The 17,458-nt window shown below is 36.7% G+C and overlaps 1 protein-coding gene across 2 annotated transcripts in view; it reads left to right on the forward strand.

The window, feature by feature from the left end:
- The window catches only part of LOC106867497 (beta-hexosaminidase), a 53,203-nt gene that overhangs the window by 23,713 nt on the left and 12,032 nt on the right, over positions 1-17,458 (forward strand). The window contains exons 2-6 of one of the 2 annotated variants that reach the window (XM_014912383.2): positions 3,072-3,347; positions 3,825-3,989; positions 7,518-8,045; positions 14,214-14,659; positions 16,312-17,028. In XM_014912383.2, the coding sequence (XP_014767869.1) occupies positions 3,072-3,347; positions 3,825-3,989; positions 7,518-8,045; positions 14,214-14,659; positions 16,312-17,028 (2,132 nt within the window). Of the gene's footprint in view, positions 1-3,071; positions 3,348-3,824; positions 3,990-6,796; positions 6,885-7,517; positions 8,046-14,213; positions 14,660-16,311; positions 17,029-17,458 lie in introns of those variants that run through there. The other variant, XM_014912399.2, reaches the window with a different exon arrangement.

A 17,458-nucleotide genomic window follows, 5' to 3' on the forward strand; every position in this document is an offset into this window, starting at 1 on the left:
TAAGCCTTAATAAAATATGGGAAAAGCTGGAGATGAATGTTTTGAAAACATTCTGAACTATCTTTCAGAATGGTTTACTTTTCAATGAAATGTCATTTTGTTATTTTTCATGTTTTTATTCAATTAATCTGCAATTTTCTTCTTGTATTAGATGGATGACCCACCCTCCATTTACAGCAAGTAGCGAGCGTCTCGTTTTTTACCTGTGTGCTAAATTCGACTACTTACGACTAACGCAGGCGCATGCGCAAATTTGTGACATGCACACTCCCAGAACTTGGATCCACACTTCTCCAGTAGTGCCAAATTTTGGAACTGAGTTTGCACCCACTAAGCAAATTTTGTTCCCGGGCCACTGGTGGGGTCAAACCCATTCCGCGTCCATTCATTCTTTCATTTTCATCCGAAATTATAATGTATTTATTCACTATATGTAATCTCATCGGATAAGTCCTCTATTTGTTCCGTGTATTGTCCCCTCTTTGTTTAACCCTTGTAGTTTGAATAAAATCATCGTGCTAGTTCCACAGTTCGTGTGTTCATAGTTTAAAGATTACAGGTCGAGTTAGAGCGCTGGATTGTTGGTTCTTAAAAGATTGTTGTTGCGTTCCATGTAGTAACAGCAGTTTGTTTCGATTATATTATTACACTGTTGCAGCGTATTCGTTTATCCATAAGGATATAACAGAGAGAGAGAGAGAGAGAGAGAGAGAGAGAGAGAGAGAGAGAGAAAGAGAGAGAGAGAAAGAGAGAGAGAGAAAGAGAGAGAGAGAGAAAGAGAGAGAAAGAGAGAGAGAGAAAGAGGAAGATAGCAGTGGTGGTGGTGGTGTGTTGATAGTGAAAAGTATTCTTTTATTGAACTAATTTTTTTAATCAGTGACCATCGCATAGGTATAAGTGCAATTATTTATCGCCTGCTCACTTAAAAAATTGATATTTGTTTATAAGGGTTAATTTAGCCTAAACTTTGGATTCACATGAAACACGGTTGCAGGCAGCCTGAGAAAGGATGCACAGAGTGGAACAGCAAGAAAATATATTAAAAAAAATGAAAAGGACAACACTGACGGAGACGCGAGAGAATGAATATTTAAAGAAAGCTAAACTATGAATACTATAAAAATGCAAATCATCCTTTCTTCCTTAAATAGGTCCACTTAAATGTTTCCATTCTGTGGAATTAACACGGGTCCTACTAGTTATCATTATTGTTGTTGTTGTTGTTATATTCCCTACTCTAAAATGTTTTACGATATAGAATGCATGTTCCATTTTCATCTTTTTTTTAAAGTATTTTCAAACCTTTTCTTGGCCTCTTTATATATCTTGATCCTTTTTTTTTTCAACCAAGTTACTGCATATGGAAGATAAAGTGTTAGATATATTTCTGCCTTTCATGAAGTTGGCACAAGTGTGTTCCATTTCTCATTAATATTACGGAGTACTCCTCGTAAGAATAATGAAGAATGGAACATTAAAATGTTTAGTTTGGCTGCTTTTGCTGCTGGAGAGTTTCTTGATTACTAAACGATTCGTCATAGAATTTCTGTTATGCGAATTAAATAGGAATGGCTTGAGCATTCAGCTGGTGGATATGTTCTCTTTCTATAATTCTGCGTCCAGTAGAAGCAACTTCAATCAACTCAGGATTATTAAACCACTACGATTATCACCGATGCTACTAGAAAACAAAACAAAGAAAGTACGAGGTATACATCACGTAGTTGCCCGATTTTCTGGAGAAAACAGTCAAAGCCTTTCGAAAAACACATTGTATGATGAAAGGCATTTCAGCCTTCGAATGTCAGTCTACTCGATCAGGGCTGATCTGGACTAAACAACGAGAACAATAACACTACAAATTAATACTATTATGAAATGGGGTAAATGGTGGCAATGACAGAATTTGTAGAGAGATGGGGGAAATACCTTTATCTACTTTTTGCATTTCTTTTTTTCCAGAAACCGATAAAATGAATACCTGCTGTCTGATTTAACACGGTCATCAAATAAATTTAGGTACATTTAATACATTTAGGTACATTTAATACATTTAGGTACATTTAATACATTTAGGTGAGAGAGATTTCCGTCAGAAAATAACTTCCCCTGCTCACAGGGACACTGAAAAATGTCACGGATGTTATCCACGTTCCTTTAAACCAGGGGTGGGGAAACTTTTTAGTACGGCGGGCTAAAATTTCCAAAGAAAAAGGTCCGCGGGCGGATCACAAGTTCTAACTCTTATATCTGTGTAAATCTTCTATATATCTATATTAATAAAGATAAGTTTAAGACATTAAATTAACGCGTAACATCTTCATTAACGCCGCCACTGAATTTAGAACGTTTATATTGCTTATGAGGTATTCTATATTTTTCAGCTAGAGTGTAGTTGGGTCTCAAGGGGGTGGTACAAACCTAGCAGTATGTGGTTTATAGTGAAAACAACATTTCCATTCATATGGCAATTACCGGACGATTTTCTGTTCGAGTCTAACCGTTTTAAGTCATAGTGGAAACGCAACTTTGGTCACAAATAAACATACGAATATTGTATAAATCTTATAATTGAAAAATTTACTATATTTTGTACATATAAGTATACCAGCTTGCGGGTGCAATAAAATGGGCTCGCGGGCGTAATTTCCACACCCCTGCTTTAAACTAAGCCCTAAAAGAGAACTGGGGTGGATTCTGTTGGCTACAGCCTTCTTCAAAGAATGTGTGGTCTTGCACGAATACTGGAACTCATTGTTAAATGATCCAATATAAGCGTAAATGCCGCTCTTTGAATTATAATATCAATCTTTCGAAAATGCATATTTCTATGCTTGTCTTTGTACTCATGTGAAAAACTCATTGTAAAGAGGGAACAAGTTGAGTACTGTAATGTAGAAATATACTCGCAACGAACCCTAATCTAGGTTAATTTCATTTTATATTTCAAATACAATTAGGAAGGGACTTGGACCTCACACCAGCATATTTCTTTTTATTGTACCATTATTTATTCCACTTTTCACTCTCTCTATTTATCTCTCTCCCTCTCTCTCTCTCTCTCTCCGCAGTAATCTGGTTGGTGGTTATATTCATTTGCTATATAAATGGACAGACGTCCCACACAGCACCGTTACCGTTTATATTGGGTAACATTACAGAAATTGGTGATTTTTGCAAGAACTTTGAGGGATTCATAAGAATGCCACTTGACTGCCGAAATGCCTTTCAGTGCACTAGGACAGTGGCACGGGCTTTACCTACCTGTCCTATTGGACAAGTCTTCAGTTTACAGAAACACGTTTGTGTTGATATTTCCGATACATTTAATGACTGTCAATTTTCTGGTAAGGAACATGCTTATTACCTTAAATCTTCAATTTTCTCTCTTATATCTGTTGCATTATATAGGTTCTCTTCCGTTCATCTCCCTCTCTTCCTCTCTTTTATTCTCCAATTTCTTTTCTCCTTCTCGTTCATTTTCGTTCTCGTATTCTTTTCTATCTTTTTGCTCCTCTTCTTTCTTGGGAATGAGTATGAAAATTGAAGTGAAAATGCATAGGTTTCGGGATATCAGGTACATTATTGCAGTAATCCAGGTCGTGTGTTTCAAATTTCAGATATATCCGTTCGCAAGTAGCAGATAAGTGAAAGGAGGTTCATTCGCCTTCATAGGATGCTACGCTATAGTTAATTTTGCTGTGGATGTATAAATGGGTTTCACGCTTTTACTGCGCATTTATTGTCGTTTTTGCGTTTTAGTTGCGCTATGTTGAAGTGATAAAGTATTTGACGGTTAAGGTTCTCAAACATTTGAATTTCAGTTGATTGGAAAGGGTGTCTGCTAAAGCAATCATATATCGACTACATTGCTGACTTTATTGAAATCCAATACGAAGTTCTACACAACAGTCCGGCAAAGAACCAGTTTTTTTATGAAGTGGAACTAACTTTAATCAACCAAGGGTTAAAAACTATTGTTCGAGGAGGTAAGTAATTAGATTGATAGTTGGCTCCCGTTGTCATTTTTATGAATATATTCTTTTGTAATATTCATGCTAAGTAGCATATACGCACGCATGCACATTCACATATATACATACATGCACATACATATACTTATACATGCAGTACTTATACACCAGTATTTCACTGTAGCCTATACTGGTGACTTTTGCAGGTAATACTTCCAAAAACGTGTTCCAAAAAACTAGTTAACATCACTTTTACTGCAGAATGTTGAGTCTTGAATTTCTTTTCCGCAGGCATTTCCGGATGTTGCCGCTCCATACTTTGCCTTTTGAGACCCAGATCTCATCTCCTGTGACTATTCTCCCCCAAACAGCTTCGTCTTCATAGTTGTAGTGATGGAGTAAACGTTGACAGATCTACATATGCGCTTTGGTAAGCTCTCTTGACACCCATCTCGCACAGATCCTATGGAAGCGAAGTTGTCATGGATGACTTAGTATGCAGAACCATGACTGATTTGAACCTCTCAAGCTTGTTGAATTTTCACGTCAATGGTGGAGGTCGATGTGAGTCCTGCTCTCTCTTCGTGCTTCACGTTTGTCCAGTCACTTTTAAACTTCTCGATTCACCATTACACGCTTCTAGGCGGTTGAACACTGTCCACTCAATGTACTGAAAGCCTGCGATGAATTTCAGCCCCTGGCACATCTTCAGACCAGAGAAATTGGACCACTGATCTCTCTGTGCTTCCTTGGGGTACACTGCCAGCGGAACAGCCATGTTTACTCTGCAACACAAGAAAGAAAATTAGAGTGATCAAGGTCAACCATTGGTTACATAACTACAAGTGTACCACTTTTTAGCATATGAGTGCTAAAGGCGGTGCAGCCAACCTAAAATAAGTTCTGGCGAAAGTACAAATAATTTTTGACTTCTAAAGACTTAAAATCTAATTACCTTAAAAACTAGTTTCACGACTAAGGCTTAAAAAGTAGTCTTTTTCGATATATGCTGTGTTCTGCGTAAATGTTTATTAATAACTGCGTGTGTGTTAAGGCGGCGAGCTGGGAGAATCGTTAGCACGCCGAGCAAAATGCTTAATGGCATATACTTCGATGACGCCTATAAATATACACGACAGCGTGTTTGTATATGCACAGTGTATGAAAGCGTTTGCTTATTTATTTATCCAGCAATTAATATTTCGGCAATATTTATTCCTACATATCTATCTATACACATATACACACGCGCATATATTGCCTTTAAATTTTGGCACAGGGCCAGTAATTTCGGTGGTGGATTAAGTCGATTACTTCGATCCTCAGTAATCAACTGGTATTTATTCTATCAACCTCGAAAGGATGAAAGGCAAAGTCTACCCCGCTGGAATCTGAACTCAAAACGTAAAGATGTATGGCTGCGGAACTCTAAGCAGATGCATACACTGTTATTTTCTTCATACACAGAAAAAATAAAGAAATTTGTTGCTGCATGCTCCATGGTTCGCTGAACATTCGTTGGAAGACAAGTAACGGATTGAAAAAAATTTCCAACCACCAGAATTTTAAAAGATTTTCTACACTGATATTTAACTCAAATCACAGTCATTTTTTGTAGAAATAAATAATCAAAAGCCTTCAAAGTTAGGTAATTTTAGCCAGTTGATAATCTCAGTTGCCGACATACCGGAGGTCGCAACTGTCTGGGTCCATGAGAATATCATTAAAATGTATCTCTTCCTCTTAGGAGTGTGATTCTGTTTTTGTATTCCTGAATGACAGAACAAACAACCGTCCGTCCGTCCGTGTGTGTGTGTGTTGTGTTGTGTGTGTGTGTGTGTGTGTTGTGTGTGTTGTGTGTGTTGTGTGTGTGTGTGTGTGTGTGTGTGTGTGTGTGTGTGTGTGTGCGCGTGTGTGTAGGAGTTAGGGATCGGCAGCCCTGTCGTTGTTGATTACGAGGTATGTACGGAGGATCTACTCTGCCGCCCATTAAAGATTGGTGGTTCAGTTTTGAATAACGAGACAATGTTTTCGAAATGAAACTAAAGCAAAAGTAGGACGTGACCTGAACAGTGGGCTTCCAGCTGTGTGTTGTCGTTAGACACGAGAAATAGTACTTTGCGTAGTGTGTTCTTGGAATCGTGACACTCTATTACAGTGCATTCGAACAACGATTCTGCGTAGAACAACGATATACAGCGAGCGAGCATATTCACACATTCCAGAGATATCAGGTGACCAGAATGGTGAGTTCACAAGACGGTACCTACAGGAGGAAAGCACTTGGACTGGCCTCAAGTGAGAAAATAAACAGCACTGTGGCATTCATTCTTTCTAAAGTAGATTCGTATCTCTGCGAGTTCATGAGGCGCCACAGGTACAAAATGTACGATCTGTTCGAATCACTCAAAGAGTGCTTCGAACAGATCATCATTGATGCTGACTTGTTTTCTTCCTATTTAATCGAAAAACTTTTTCAAGTTGCATAACATTTTAATCGTATTTAATCAAATTTTTTCATCTGCGTAACAATTTTTGTTTTCTTTCATTAAATTCTTTTCATTAAAAAAAATAAAATTTCATAATGTTTTTCTCTTCTTATCGTCGGCACAACGATAAAGGTAAGAGTGTTCCCATGGAAACAAAGAATTGCGCCTTCTGATATGTCACAATGGAGGCTAAAATTACATAACTTTATAGACATTTTCATTGTTAATTTCTGGAGAAAATGAATGTGGTTTTCATCATCAGCATGCAAATCCACAGCACTGCATAAGATTTGAAAAATTATGGTAGTTATTTGAAAAAAATTCCAGTAGCTGGGTTTTTTTTTTTTTTTTTTTTACAGGCTGATTAAATAATTGACTATTCATGCACATCACAATGTGTATTTGAAAATCTTAGAATCGGGTAAGAACTAAAATTGACTATTTAAACCTAATTCGGTTTTATAATTTTTTCAATGCTATTAGAACTATACATATATTTTCCAGCAGTCAATATCCAGAATATATTATCTGGTGATACAACTTCGGCAAGCATATAATTTTACACGAATTTGTCACATTTACACCACAATGTACTGGGCATCGGTTCAACCGACAATGGCCTCCTCTACTCAATATATGTATCTTTATGCAAAATTAAGAGTGGTAAAATACAGAATCGGTGGAGCACCAGATAAATTGATTTGCAATATTTAGTAGCATCCATTTACATCCATTTCCATTCAGAACTCAAATTCAGCTTAGATTGACTTTGTTTTTCTTCCATCAAAGGTTGATGGATTAGATACTAATAATGGATTAAAATAAATTCATTCGTCTACACTACTCTCTTCAGTTGTAGGTGTTTATTCTTCACTTTGTTGCTGATATTCTTAACCACTTCCCCAACTTTCATTTTTGTTTTATAGCCTCAGCACAATCTCTGATATAAATATATTCCCTCTTCATGCCTGTCTCTGTTTCCATTCATTCTTTTCTTTTGTTAAAGATTCTTAGTTTATTTTCTTCTCTTTTCTATTTTTTCTATCACCTAAAGAATGGAAAATCTACTTCTGCAACATCATGAGAATATCTTCTACTGATTTGGACAAAGCCTATGGTGTAATGTTTGAACACACACAAGGTTGCCTGTACGAATTATCTCTAACAAAACACTTCAAGCCGATTTATCCAGGTCAGTCATTCAAGATACGATACTGGGTCGAGAACTGGTCAGTGGCCAAAACTGACGTAATGCCAAACTGGTTTGTGAAAGCCAAGAACTTAAAATCGCGTGTTTTAAAAAGTACTGCTGGTGAAAGCTTAAATTTCGTGAAACCTTTTAACAAACCCAACCAGTACAAAAGGCAAGGTCCTTTGGATAAATTCCACCCTTATTCTCCAAGTGAACGTTATGGTGTAAACGCATTACCAACAGAAGTGCATCAAAAGAAGGCAGCTGAAAGAATTATACCCAAGCCTCAAATGTACATAAGAAATTCTCACAAACAAATGCTTATCCATCCAAATGATTGGGTGATTGTAACAGCAAAAGAAACTATTGATGAAGCACAGTTCCTCTCAGGTATGTTATATTCTTTATTCTTCAGAAAAATTTGGGAGAGTCTATATGTGTGAGATAAATTCTGGGCAACTGAACGTATGGAACCTAATTTCGATTTCCAATTTGAACTAACAATTTGAACAGGCTATTTCATGCTTTAATAGCAAATAGATTCTATTGTCAATGAGTTCGCTACACCTACATTGTAATTTTCAGCAAAGATATAAATATTGCAACTTCCCATTCAGATAAATTTCAGCACTGAGAAGATAAAATCCTAGTTACTTGTTACTGAAGTCTATCATTTGATTATGACTCCTATTTCAATGCAACGCACTAAACTTACATTGGTTATGACATTAGTAAACTTACTAACCTCATAACTTCCCATTTCTATCTATATTCTAAAATACTTAGTTCCCTTGTCTACGTGACAAAATTACTTTATTAACGGTGAACGGTATTATCAATGCGCCTACTGTTGTATAATATTGATATTTATGTATTTGGCATACATTTTATATTTTTTACACGGTATTTATTTTATATTTTACATCATACTACCACCTAAGAAGCAAATCAAAATATATTTTATTGTGTATCTATTTAAAGCTGCCTGCCAAAGTTGACCTGTCTTAGAAGAAAAGTACTATATCTGAGCATACTATATGTAGAATTTGTGTTCTACTCTTTAACAGATTTAGCTATCATCCTTTGAAATCAGTGACGAAAACTGTCGTCACGAGATTGTGTTTGGGTCACACTAACTTCATGGACATGTGCGCGCACACACATACGCGCACGCACACACACACGCACACACACGCACGCACACACGCACACACACACATGCACACCACACGCGTGCACCCACACACGCACACACACACATGCATACACCTACACGTATACGTCTAATACATACATACATACATACATACATACATACATAGGATCCAGAAGTATCTCCCATATTTTCTTTGTTGATGACCTGAAACTGTATGGGCCAAATATCAACCACATAAAAATGCAATTGGACCCTATAATTCAATTTTCTACAGACTCTGGGATGAAATTTGGTGAGTCCAAATGGCTATTTTTGATAATAAAACGTGTAAAAGTTCTGTCCTCTTCTGAAAATCGAAGAATGAACGGCTAGACAGTGAAGCTTCAACAGTCAGATGATAATTATAGGTATTATGAACAAGATGAGTATGTCAGATATAACGGACCCATAAATAAGGAATGAATACATCGAGAGAGTAAAAAGAATATGGTCATCAAGACTCTCGGCTTAAAACAAGCATATTGCCCACAACACCTTTGCAGTGCCTGTCTTCACACCGACGTTTAGCCTTCTCAACCGGTTACTACAAGAGCTCAATGAGATAGATGTTCGAACTCGCAAGCTGCTCAGTGTTACAGGAAACTTCAACATCAATGGAGATGTAGACAGGCTGTACTTCCCACGCAAGGATGGTGGTCGTGGTCTCAAATCTGTATTGATGGGATATAAATCACGTATTGTGACACTGAAGCAACATCTGCAAGCAGAGGAAGGAGACCAGTTACTACTTTGTCCAAGGTATGACCATGAAATTAATAATATGACTAGGATAACTAATGAACTTGAGGAGGGGTATGAAATAAAAGCTGATACAGAGCTATCCCTAAAGAGCATTGATAAAATCTATTTATCAGAAGAACATTATAAAAAATGGACCAGTTATATGAGAAGATAGTCCCAGGGTACTTGACACGAAAAACACAAACCACAGAAGGAATCGATCATGTCAAAAGCTTAGCTTGGAGTAACAAGTTTATGACCCTTTGAAGGCTATCTCCATACATTCAAGAACAAGAGATCCCTACCAAGTACATACAGCATTAAAGGCAGAAAACCAAAACTGTGAGAGAATGTCAAGATATCATCTTCCCATAAGATATGATGCAGTGACCAGAACTGTCTGGAACAGGATAGAAAAAAAAAATACCTCAGGCGAATTTTACCATGGGTCAAAAGAATATTGGTGGAACTTGAAAATTAAAGCAGCCATTGAACTAAAACACAAGGGCAGGTATTGTTGTGTAGGACGACGAGAAAAAGATACGTTCTGTTGTGGAAAACAACTTCCCTCTGGACACCAATGTGGTAAGAATAATACAAGAGAAAGAAGACATCTATGGACATTGATAAGGTGGTTGTAAATCCATTGCCCAAGATATACTTTTAGCTATATACCTATTATTATTGGAGGAACAGCATACATACCAACCCGTCTAGAGTAAAGTATGGCTGAGCTTGAGATCTTTGGGAGAGAATACAAATCCTTAATAGAAACACTACAAACTATTTTCCATTTGAAGCAATGCATCGGTTCAGACGCGTTTTCCACTGTTCAAAGCAGTCCTGGAACTCTTGCAAAGTGATGCCTTTTAACGCCTCCATTGTTTTTTATCTTCACCTCTTCCACATCTGCAAAACATTTTCCTTTAAGGACTTTTTTCATTCGGGAGAACCAAAAAAGTCGCTGGGAGCAAGATCGGGTGAATAGGTAGGGTGAATAAGCGAGGTCATGCCATTTTAGGTCAAAAACTGCCTCACAGTGTGATGAAACCACCACTCTCAACTTTGTCACAGGTCAGAGCCTTTTCGTCTCACCGCGTCTCACAAACGCTTCAGAACTTCCAAGTAAAATGTCTGGTTAACAGTTTGACCAGGAGAAACAAATTGTGTGGGCAATTCCTTTTGCCTCAATGAAACAAAGCAGCATCGTCTTGACACTGGACTTCACTTGGCGCGCTTTTTGGAGGCGCGGTAACATTGAATGCTTCTATTGACTTGATTGTTGCTTCGTTTCCGTGTCGTAACCGTGGTACCAGCTTTCATCAAGAGTGATGACCTTCGAAAAAACTCCTGATCCATTTCCAACTATTCTTTCAGTTCACGACAAGCATTCAGTCGTGACTACTTTTGATCTTCCTTGAGCAAGTGAGGCACAAAGTTTTCTGCAACTCTTTTCATTCGCAATTCCTCGCTCAAAATTTGTTGGCGTGATTCGTTCGGGAGGTTCGACGATTAACCTGGGCAAGGTTGGGCTTCAAGCAACAAGTGCCCATTCCTAAAGTGTGAAAACCACTCGTTTTGCTCATGGAAGCGTCCTTGTGAGCTGTTTGAAACATGACAACTGTTTTGGCTGTCGATTTCCCCAGAAGACAACAGAATTTCACGGAAGTACACTATTCCTTCGTTTCAGCCATCGCAAAAATCGACGAACAGAGGAGAAACACTGCAAAACAAAATCGTACCTCGTGGCAGTACGACCGCAGCAAATGATGCTGGTCGGCAGACTGAGGCCTGAGGGTCACATCAAATGGTTCCTAGCGGCTGAAGTCTGAACTACAACTGGCTTGTCCCACAGAGAACCTTTCCAGTTACTTTTGGATACCTCCTCGTATACATAGATATATACATTTAATTTATGATATTATGCTAGCAGTTTTTAAGTAACAGCTGTGGTGTTTTGCTGTTTCGCAAACAGTTAGATTCTGAATTTTACATAACTACGTTTATGTAAATGTGGAAAAATGGTTAACAGACTATCCCGTTAAAATTACATACAATGGGTTTTGTATCTGGTTTGCAAAATTCTTTATGTGAATTCGTGTGTTGAAGCAAATTATGATGTATCTGGGGAGAGTCGCATTGTCTTAATGCCTTGTTATCTAAAACACTCACCGGTTCGATTTCCACTCATTTATTTTTTGTATTTTTTCTTCCAAGGTTTTCGTCGCCTTTTGCAACTTTGTCAACATCCATTGACAAAGTTGCAAAAGGCGAAAATTTGAATAGAAAATTTGGAAGAAAAATATAATGGGCCAGCATCGTATGTAAAAAGTAATTTCTATTTTATTCTCCAGGAGATAGAACTAGCCATCAAACATTGATAGTGTATGCCTAATAAGAATAAAGGTGTTGAACTCTAATTTACCTATTAAGCACATCAGAGAAAAGTTGATACAACTCAATCACAAGAAATTTTACAAATTGTTCTCATGCAATTTTTATCTTGTAGACCAGTTATTCTGAAACGGTGTGCAGCAAATTTTTAAAAATGCAATTTAAGGCTTTAGAAAATATGTTATGCGGGCAGTTTGCTCAGGAACAGTTGGTCAAAATATGATTTGTGGAAAACAATAGTTAGAAAAAATAGTTGGTTACATCAACAATTAATCAATTTATAGCAAATATTAGATTATAGGAAATATTAAAACTTTAAAGATTTATGAAATTAGTTCTTATTAGAACATTAAAAGTGTTGTAGTTTATAAATGTGTGTTAAAGTAGAAAGCGATGTTATTAGACTGTAAACATAAAATGACATAACGTGAATTTATATAGTGTATAGCATTTTGATTAAAAAAAAAAACATTTTAATAAAATGTGATGATACAACCTTTCCCTTTAACTTATTTTAAGTAATTCATTCAATTGTATTTCGATCAACTGTTTCCAATATCTGGACTGAAACCAGAAAATCTTGAGCAACATCATAAATGTGTTATTCATAATTTTCATTATACACAAATATAATTATCAAAAGAAGACGAATAACTCGTCTATAGTTTTTAGTTTAAAACATAGGATTTTAAAACTTTCCATACGAAATGTAATAGTAATGTAATTCTTGATTTTTATTGTACCGCGAAACTAGTTCTCTACTAATAAACTGTGTTATGGTAGATGTGTCGTAAATGAATGAAATAATGTTTCACTTCTCAACACCCGCCTTCCTTTTCTTTTCTTTTTCTTTTTTTTTTTGTCCTCTTTATCATAGTTAGTCATCTTTTTATTTTCATGTTTCTCAGTAACATAAAATGACATAACGTGAAATTATATAGTGTATAGCATTTTGATTTTAAAAAATACATTTTAATAAAATGTGACAATACAACTTTTCCCTTTAACTTATTTTAATGAAAACGCATTAAGAAAATTTGCAAAACACTTCCTTAACAAGTCACTATTTCCTGCAATACATTTGATAATTCTTTATCCAAAATGCTTGTGGCAGGAGTTGTTTCAGATTTCAGAATGTTTTCCACCAGAACAAACCTACCCATTACACAGTCGCTTTATCCTGTCAACCATATAGAAGAGTTAAAAATTTATTTCGCTTCTTACATTTGTTTTTTTTTAACTTAAATTTTAGCATTTATAAGATCAAAATAATATATAACTGTAAACTAGCTATATAAAAAAGTCCTAGGTTTAAACAGCTCTCACTAAGCTTATTTTCCCACTGTTTGATACATTCAAAATCCAACAAAATGAATAAAATTTACTTTTAAGAAAACATTTCACGAAAAAATTCGGTGCGCTTTCAGTGATTTATCATTTGTGGAGCAAATTTCTAACAGAAGATTTTCGGATTTTGGAAATTAAACGATAAAATACCATTACCACCGTTCATAATATTGCTGATATGAGCCAATGAAATGTGGTTGCCCAACCTACTAGTAAAAGAGACAGGTCTCCCTCAAATGGCACCGTGTTGTCCTAAAAAAGAAACATTGGATTATAATTAATGACAGAGACGAGATGTTTATAGCAGGAATAACTTTCATTATAGCTCTGTTGCTAAACAGTATCATTAACAACAACTTATTACTCTTGTTAGTGATATATCTACTAAGAATAATTTTGTTATATACATCAAGATTGTTGTCAATATATACTGGTAGATACATCTAACAAAACTCAGTATCATTAACAAGAATAACTACAATCACCACCATGAATATCAGAATCAACTTTCATCTTCAGGGTTACCAATACACCACACCAATACAACTATCATTACCACCCCTATTACCACTGTCACCCCATTAACATCATTATCATCATCACCAACAATATCGCTGTCAATATGTCTACCACTTAGCAGACCTATCACCAGTAACAACATGATTATGACTTCCACCAATCTCGGTGTGTTAACACCAGCATAAACATCACTAGCAACACCATCAAGATTATTTCTAGCTAAATTACGATCATCACTGCCACAACACAAAGAACAATCAACAACACCAACATTATTGTTATGACTATCACTACCATCACTACTATATGTATCCTTATCATCACCCCTTCTATCATTAATGTCAAATGTTTATAATTGACAGACAAGCTAAAGGTTCCAGTCGTAGAGAAAGTGTCGGCTCTGAAGAAATTTATTTTCCTCAGCGTTGGAAAATTGCATTTCATTGGCGACGGATCTAGACCAGACACAGACGAAGATTACGAGATAACAATTCATGAAGGCGATGAGAAAATCCTGATAAAAGGTGTAGGTAAAGCAGGTGTCTTCTACGGTATACAATCACTGCTCAGTTTGAAGACGGGAAACCCCACCAACGGCTACACCGTGCCCATAGCCTTCATCAGAGACAGACCTCGCTACTCTTATCGTGGAGTTCAGATCGACGTGGCTCGGAATTTCCACAGTAAAGAGTGTATCCTCAAACTGATTGAAGCTATGGCTACCTACAAGATGAACAAGTTACATCTGCATCTCACCGATGACGAAGGATGGAGGATCGAGATCCCAGGCCTACCCGAATTGACATCGGTCAGTCCAATATCATAGTCGAGTGGATGTGTATATTCTATGTGGGTAGCAATTATAAAGCTGAACATAAGAAGGCCAAATTTCAAATGACTGAAATTCAGAATAACGAAAATGCAGAACACGGAATGCTGTAATGTTAAAAATCAAAACACCAAATGTTGAAACATTTTGAAGGAATATAAGATTTATTTGCAGTTTTAAAAAGGAATTTATTCGAGAAGTTACACGATAATAACAGATAAGCGAGATATCTAAAACAAAAATTAAATAGATAAATAAAAGTGTTCTTCAGGGATGCAACGAACACCTAAACAAAATGTAGATAGTTTGTTCATCAAATATTTCCTCACTTTAAATTCTCATATTAATTAGAATTTTCTTCCATTCTTTCAAAACAAATATTAATATCTTGAATACCATTAGATCAAAAGTTGGCTTGTGCACTTGCATATCTCCATTTACCATCACTCATTCGCTCTGTAATACTAATATATAAGCTTTGGCCTTGATCTTACGGTATATTTATGGTTGTATTGAAAGAAAAGAAAGGAAATATTCAATCATGAGAGAATTTAAAAAACAGAAGTATTCGATAAATAAATTATTCAATGCTTTTGTTTTCAATATTGTATCTTGCAAAAACTTCTATTTACTAATCTATTTATTTTTGTGTGTAAATATGCTAATTTTCTCGTTTACCTTTATTATTGTGATGCAGTATAATAAAAAAAATTGTTTCACAAATAAACTCATTTATAAAAGTGTAAATAAATAGCTTTTAAGACCGTTTCTCTTATTTTCGACATTATTGTATTCAGTATTCTGGTTTTTCGATCATATGAAATTCGATTTTCTTATGTTCAACTTATAAGACAAACCTATTTTGTCTGTGTGTGTAACTTTTAGTAGGAGAGATATGACCATTCATATTTGAGAGTATCCGTATGCAATTATGTATATGTGAGATCTTTACACAGGTATGTATATATGCATAATCATAACTGTATGTGTGCGTCTCTATGGAATAGACTTGTAGATACCTAGTACAGACATCCTACATATGCACTTACGACGTCGAGGGTTCCAGTTGATCCGATCAACGGAACAGCCTGCTCGTGAAATTAACGTGCAAGTGGCTGAGCACTCCACGGACACGTGTACCCTTAACGTAGTTCTCGGGGATATTCAACGTGACACAGTGTGACAAGGCTGACCCTTTGAATTACAGGCACAACAGAAACAGGAAGTAAGAGTGAGAGAAAGTTGTGGTGAAAGAGTACAGAAGGGTTTGCCACCACCCCCTGCCGGAGCCTCGTGGAGCTTTAGGTGTTTTCGCTCAATAAACACTCGCAACGCACGGTCTGGGAATCGAAACTGCGATCCTATGCCTTAACCACTGGGCCATTGCACCTCCATATGCACATACACACTAACTTACATATAAAAAGGAGCTGTCTATGCATTATATTCTCTCATACGTTCAGACATGTGCGTTCTTATAAATGCATACACATGTAAATCTCAGAAGACCTATCATGCTCATCATTCCACATATACAGATACTGATACTCAAATGTATATAAAGATATAAAGAAACTTTCCTTACAATGTCTCTCATTGATCAGTAATTCACCATATTGCTTATATTGCAGATTGGCTCCAAACGATGTGACGATATGACGGAGAGAATATGTCTGATGTCACAGCTTGGCTCTGGTCCCAATATGAACTCATCAGTGAATGGTTACTACACAGTTCAAGACTATCAGGAAATTCTTAAAGCAGCCAAAAAACATTATATTGAAGTTATACCCGAGCTAGATATGCCCGGCCATGCCCGTGCCGCCATAAAATCAATGGAGGCGCGGTCCAAAGCAATCAGTGGAAGCACGGGTTCAATGTATTTACTGACCGATCCTAATGATACATCACGTTACCAGTCTGTGCAGATGTTCAGTGACAATGCCTTAAACCCATGCGTGACAGGGAGTTTCAGATTTCTGACCCATTTACTGAACGAACTAAAGGCCATGCATAAACCTATCATGCCGCTGAAAAACTATCACTTTGGAGGAGACGAAGTAGGAGATGGAGCTTGGTTGAAGTCACCCGCTTGCCAGAAACTATTGAATTCATCTATTTTTACAACCAGTAAGATAAAACATTATTTCGTCTCTATGGTTAGCAACTTAACTGCACCTCTTAATCTGGACATCTCCGCTTGGGAAGATGGACTAATGGACACTAGTGAACAAGTGTTTCCGAGAAATTCATTACAAAATAGAAATGTAACAGCTTATGCTTGGGACAATATATGGGAATGGAACAAGGCCAGCCGTGCATACAAGTTCGCCAATGCTGGATATAAGGTAAATTATTAAATTTCTCTTGATATACGAGAATTTTCAGTATGCCTATCTATCTACCTATCTATCCATTTAACTTGGAAGCTATCTCTACATATATGTACGAGTATGTGTGTGTATGTATGTGTGTGTGTATGAGTGTATATGTACATATATCTAATTATATATATGTGTGTGTGTGTGTGTGTGTGTGTGTGTATCCTGCACACACTAGCACTGACCCCCTTCCCAGCACCTACACCATCATCCACACACCTACACATGCACACACACACATGTCAATGTCACTAGCCCCCTTCCACACGCACGCACACGCACATACACGCTCTCACATACACACGCAGGCACACCTTCGTTTTGGGATCACCACTACTTTATTATCGCCCCTTCTTCCTAGCTCTCCTGTGTGACCCCTCTGTCCGGCATTCGCCAT

Source organism: Octopus bimaculoides, chromosome 18 (genome assembly GCF_001194135.2).
Source record: "Octopus bimaculoides isolate UCB-OBI-ISO-001 chromosome 18, ASM119413v2, whole genome shotgun sequence".
Taxonomy (NCBI): domain Eukaryota; kingdom Metazoa; phylum Mollusca; class Cephalopoda; order Octopoda; family Octopodidae; genus Octopus; species Octopus bimaculoides.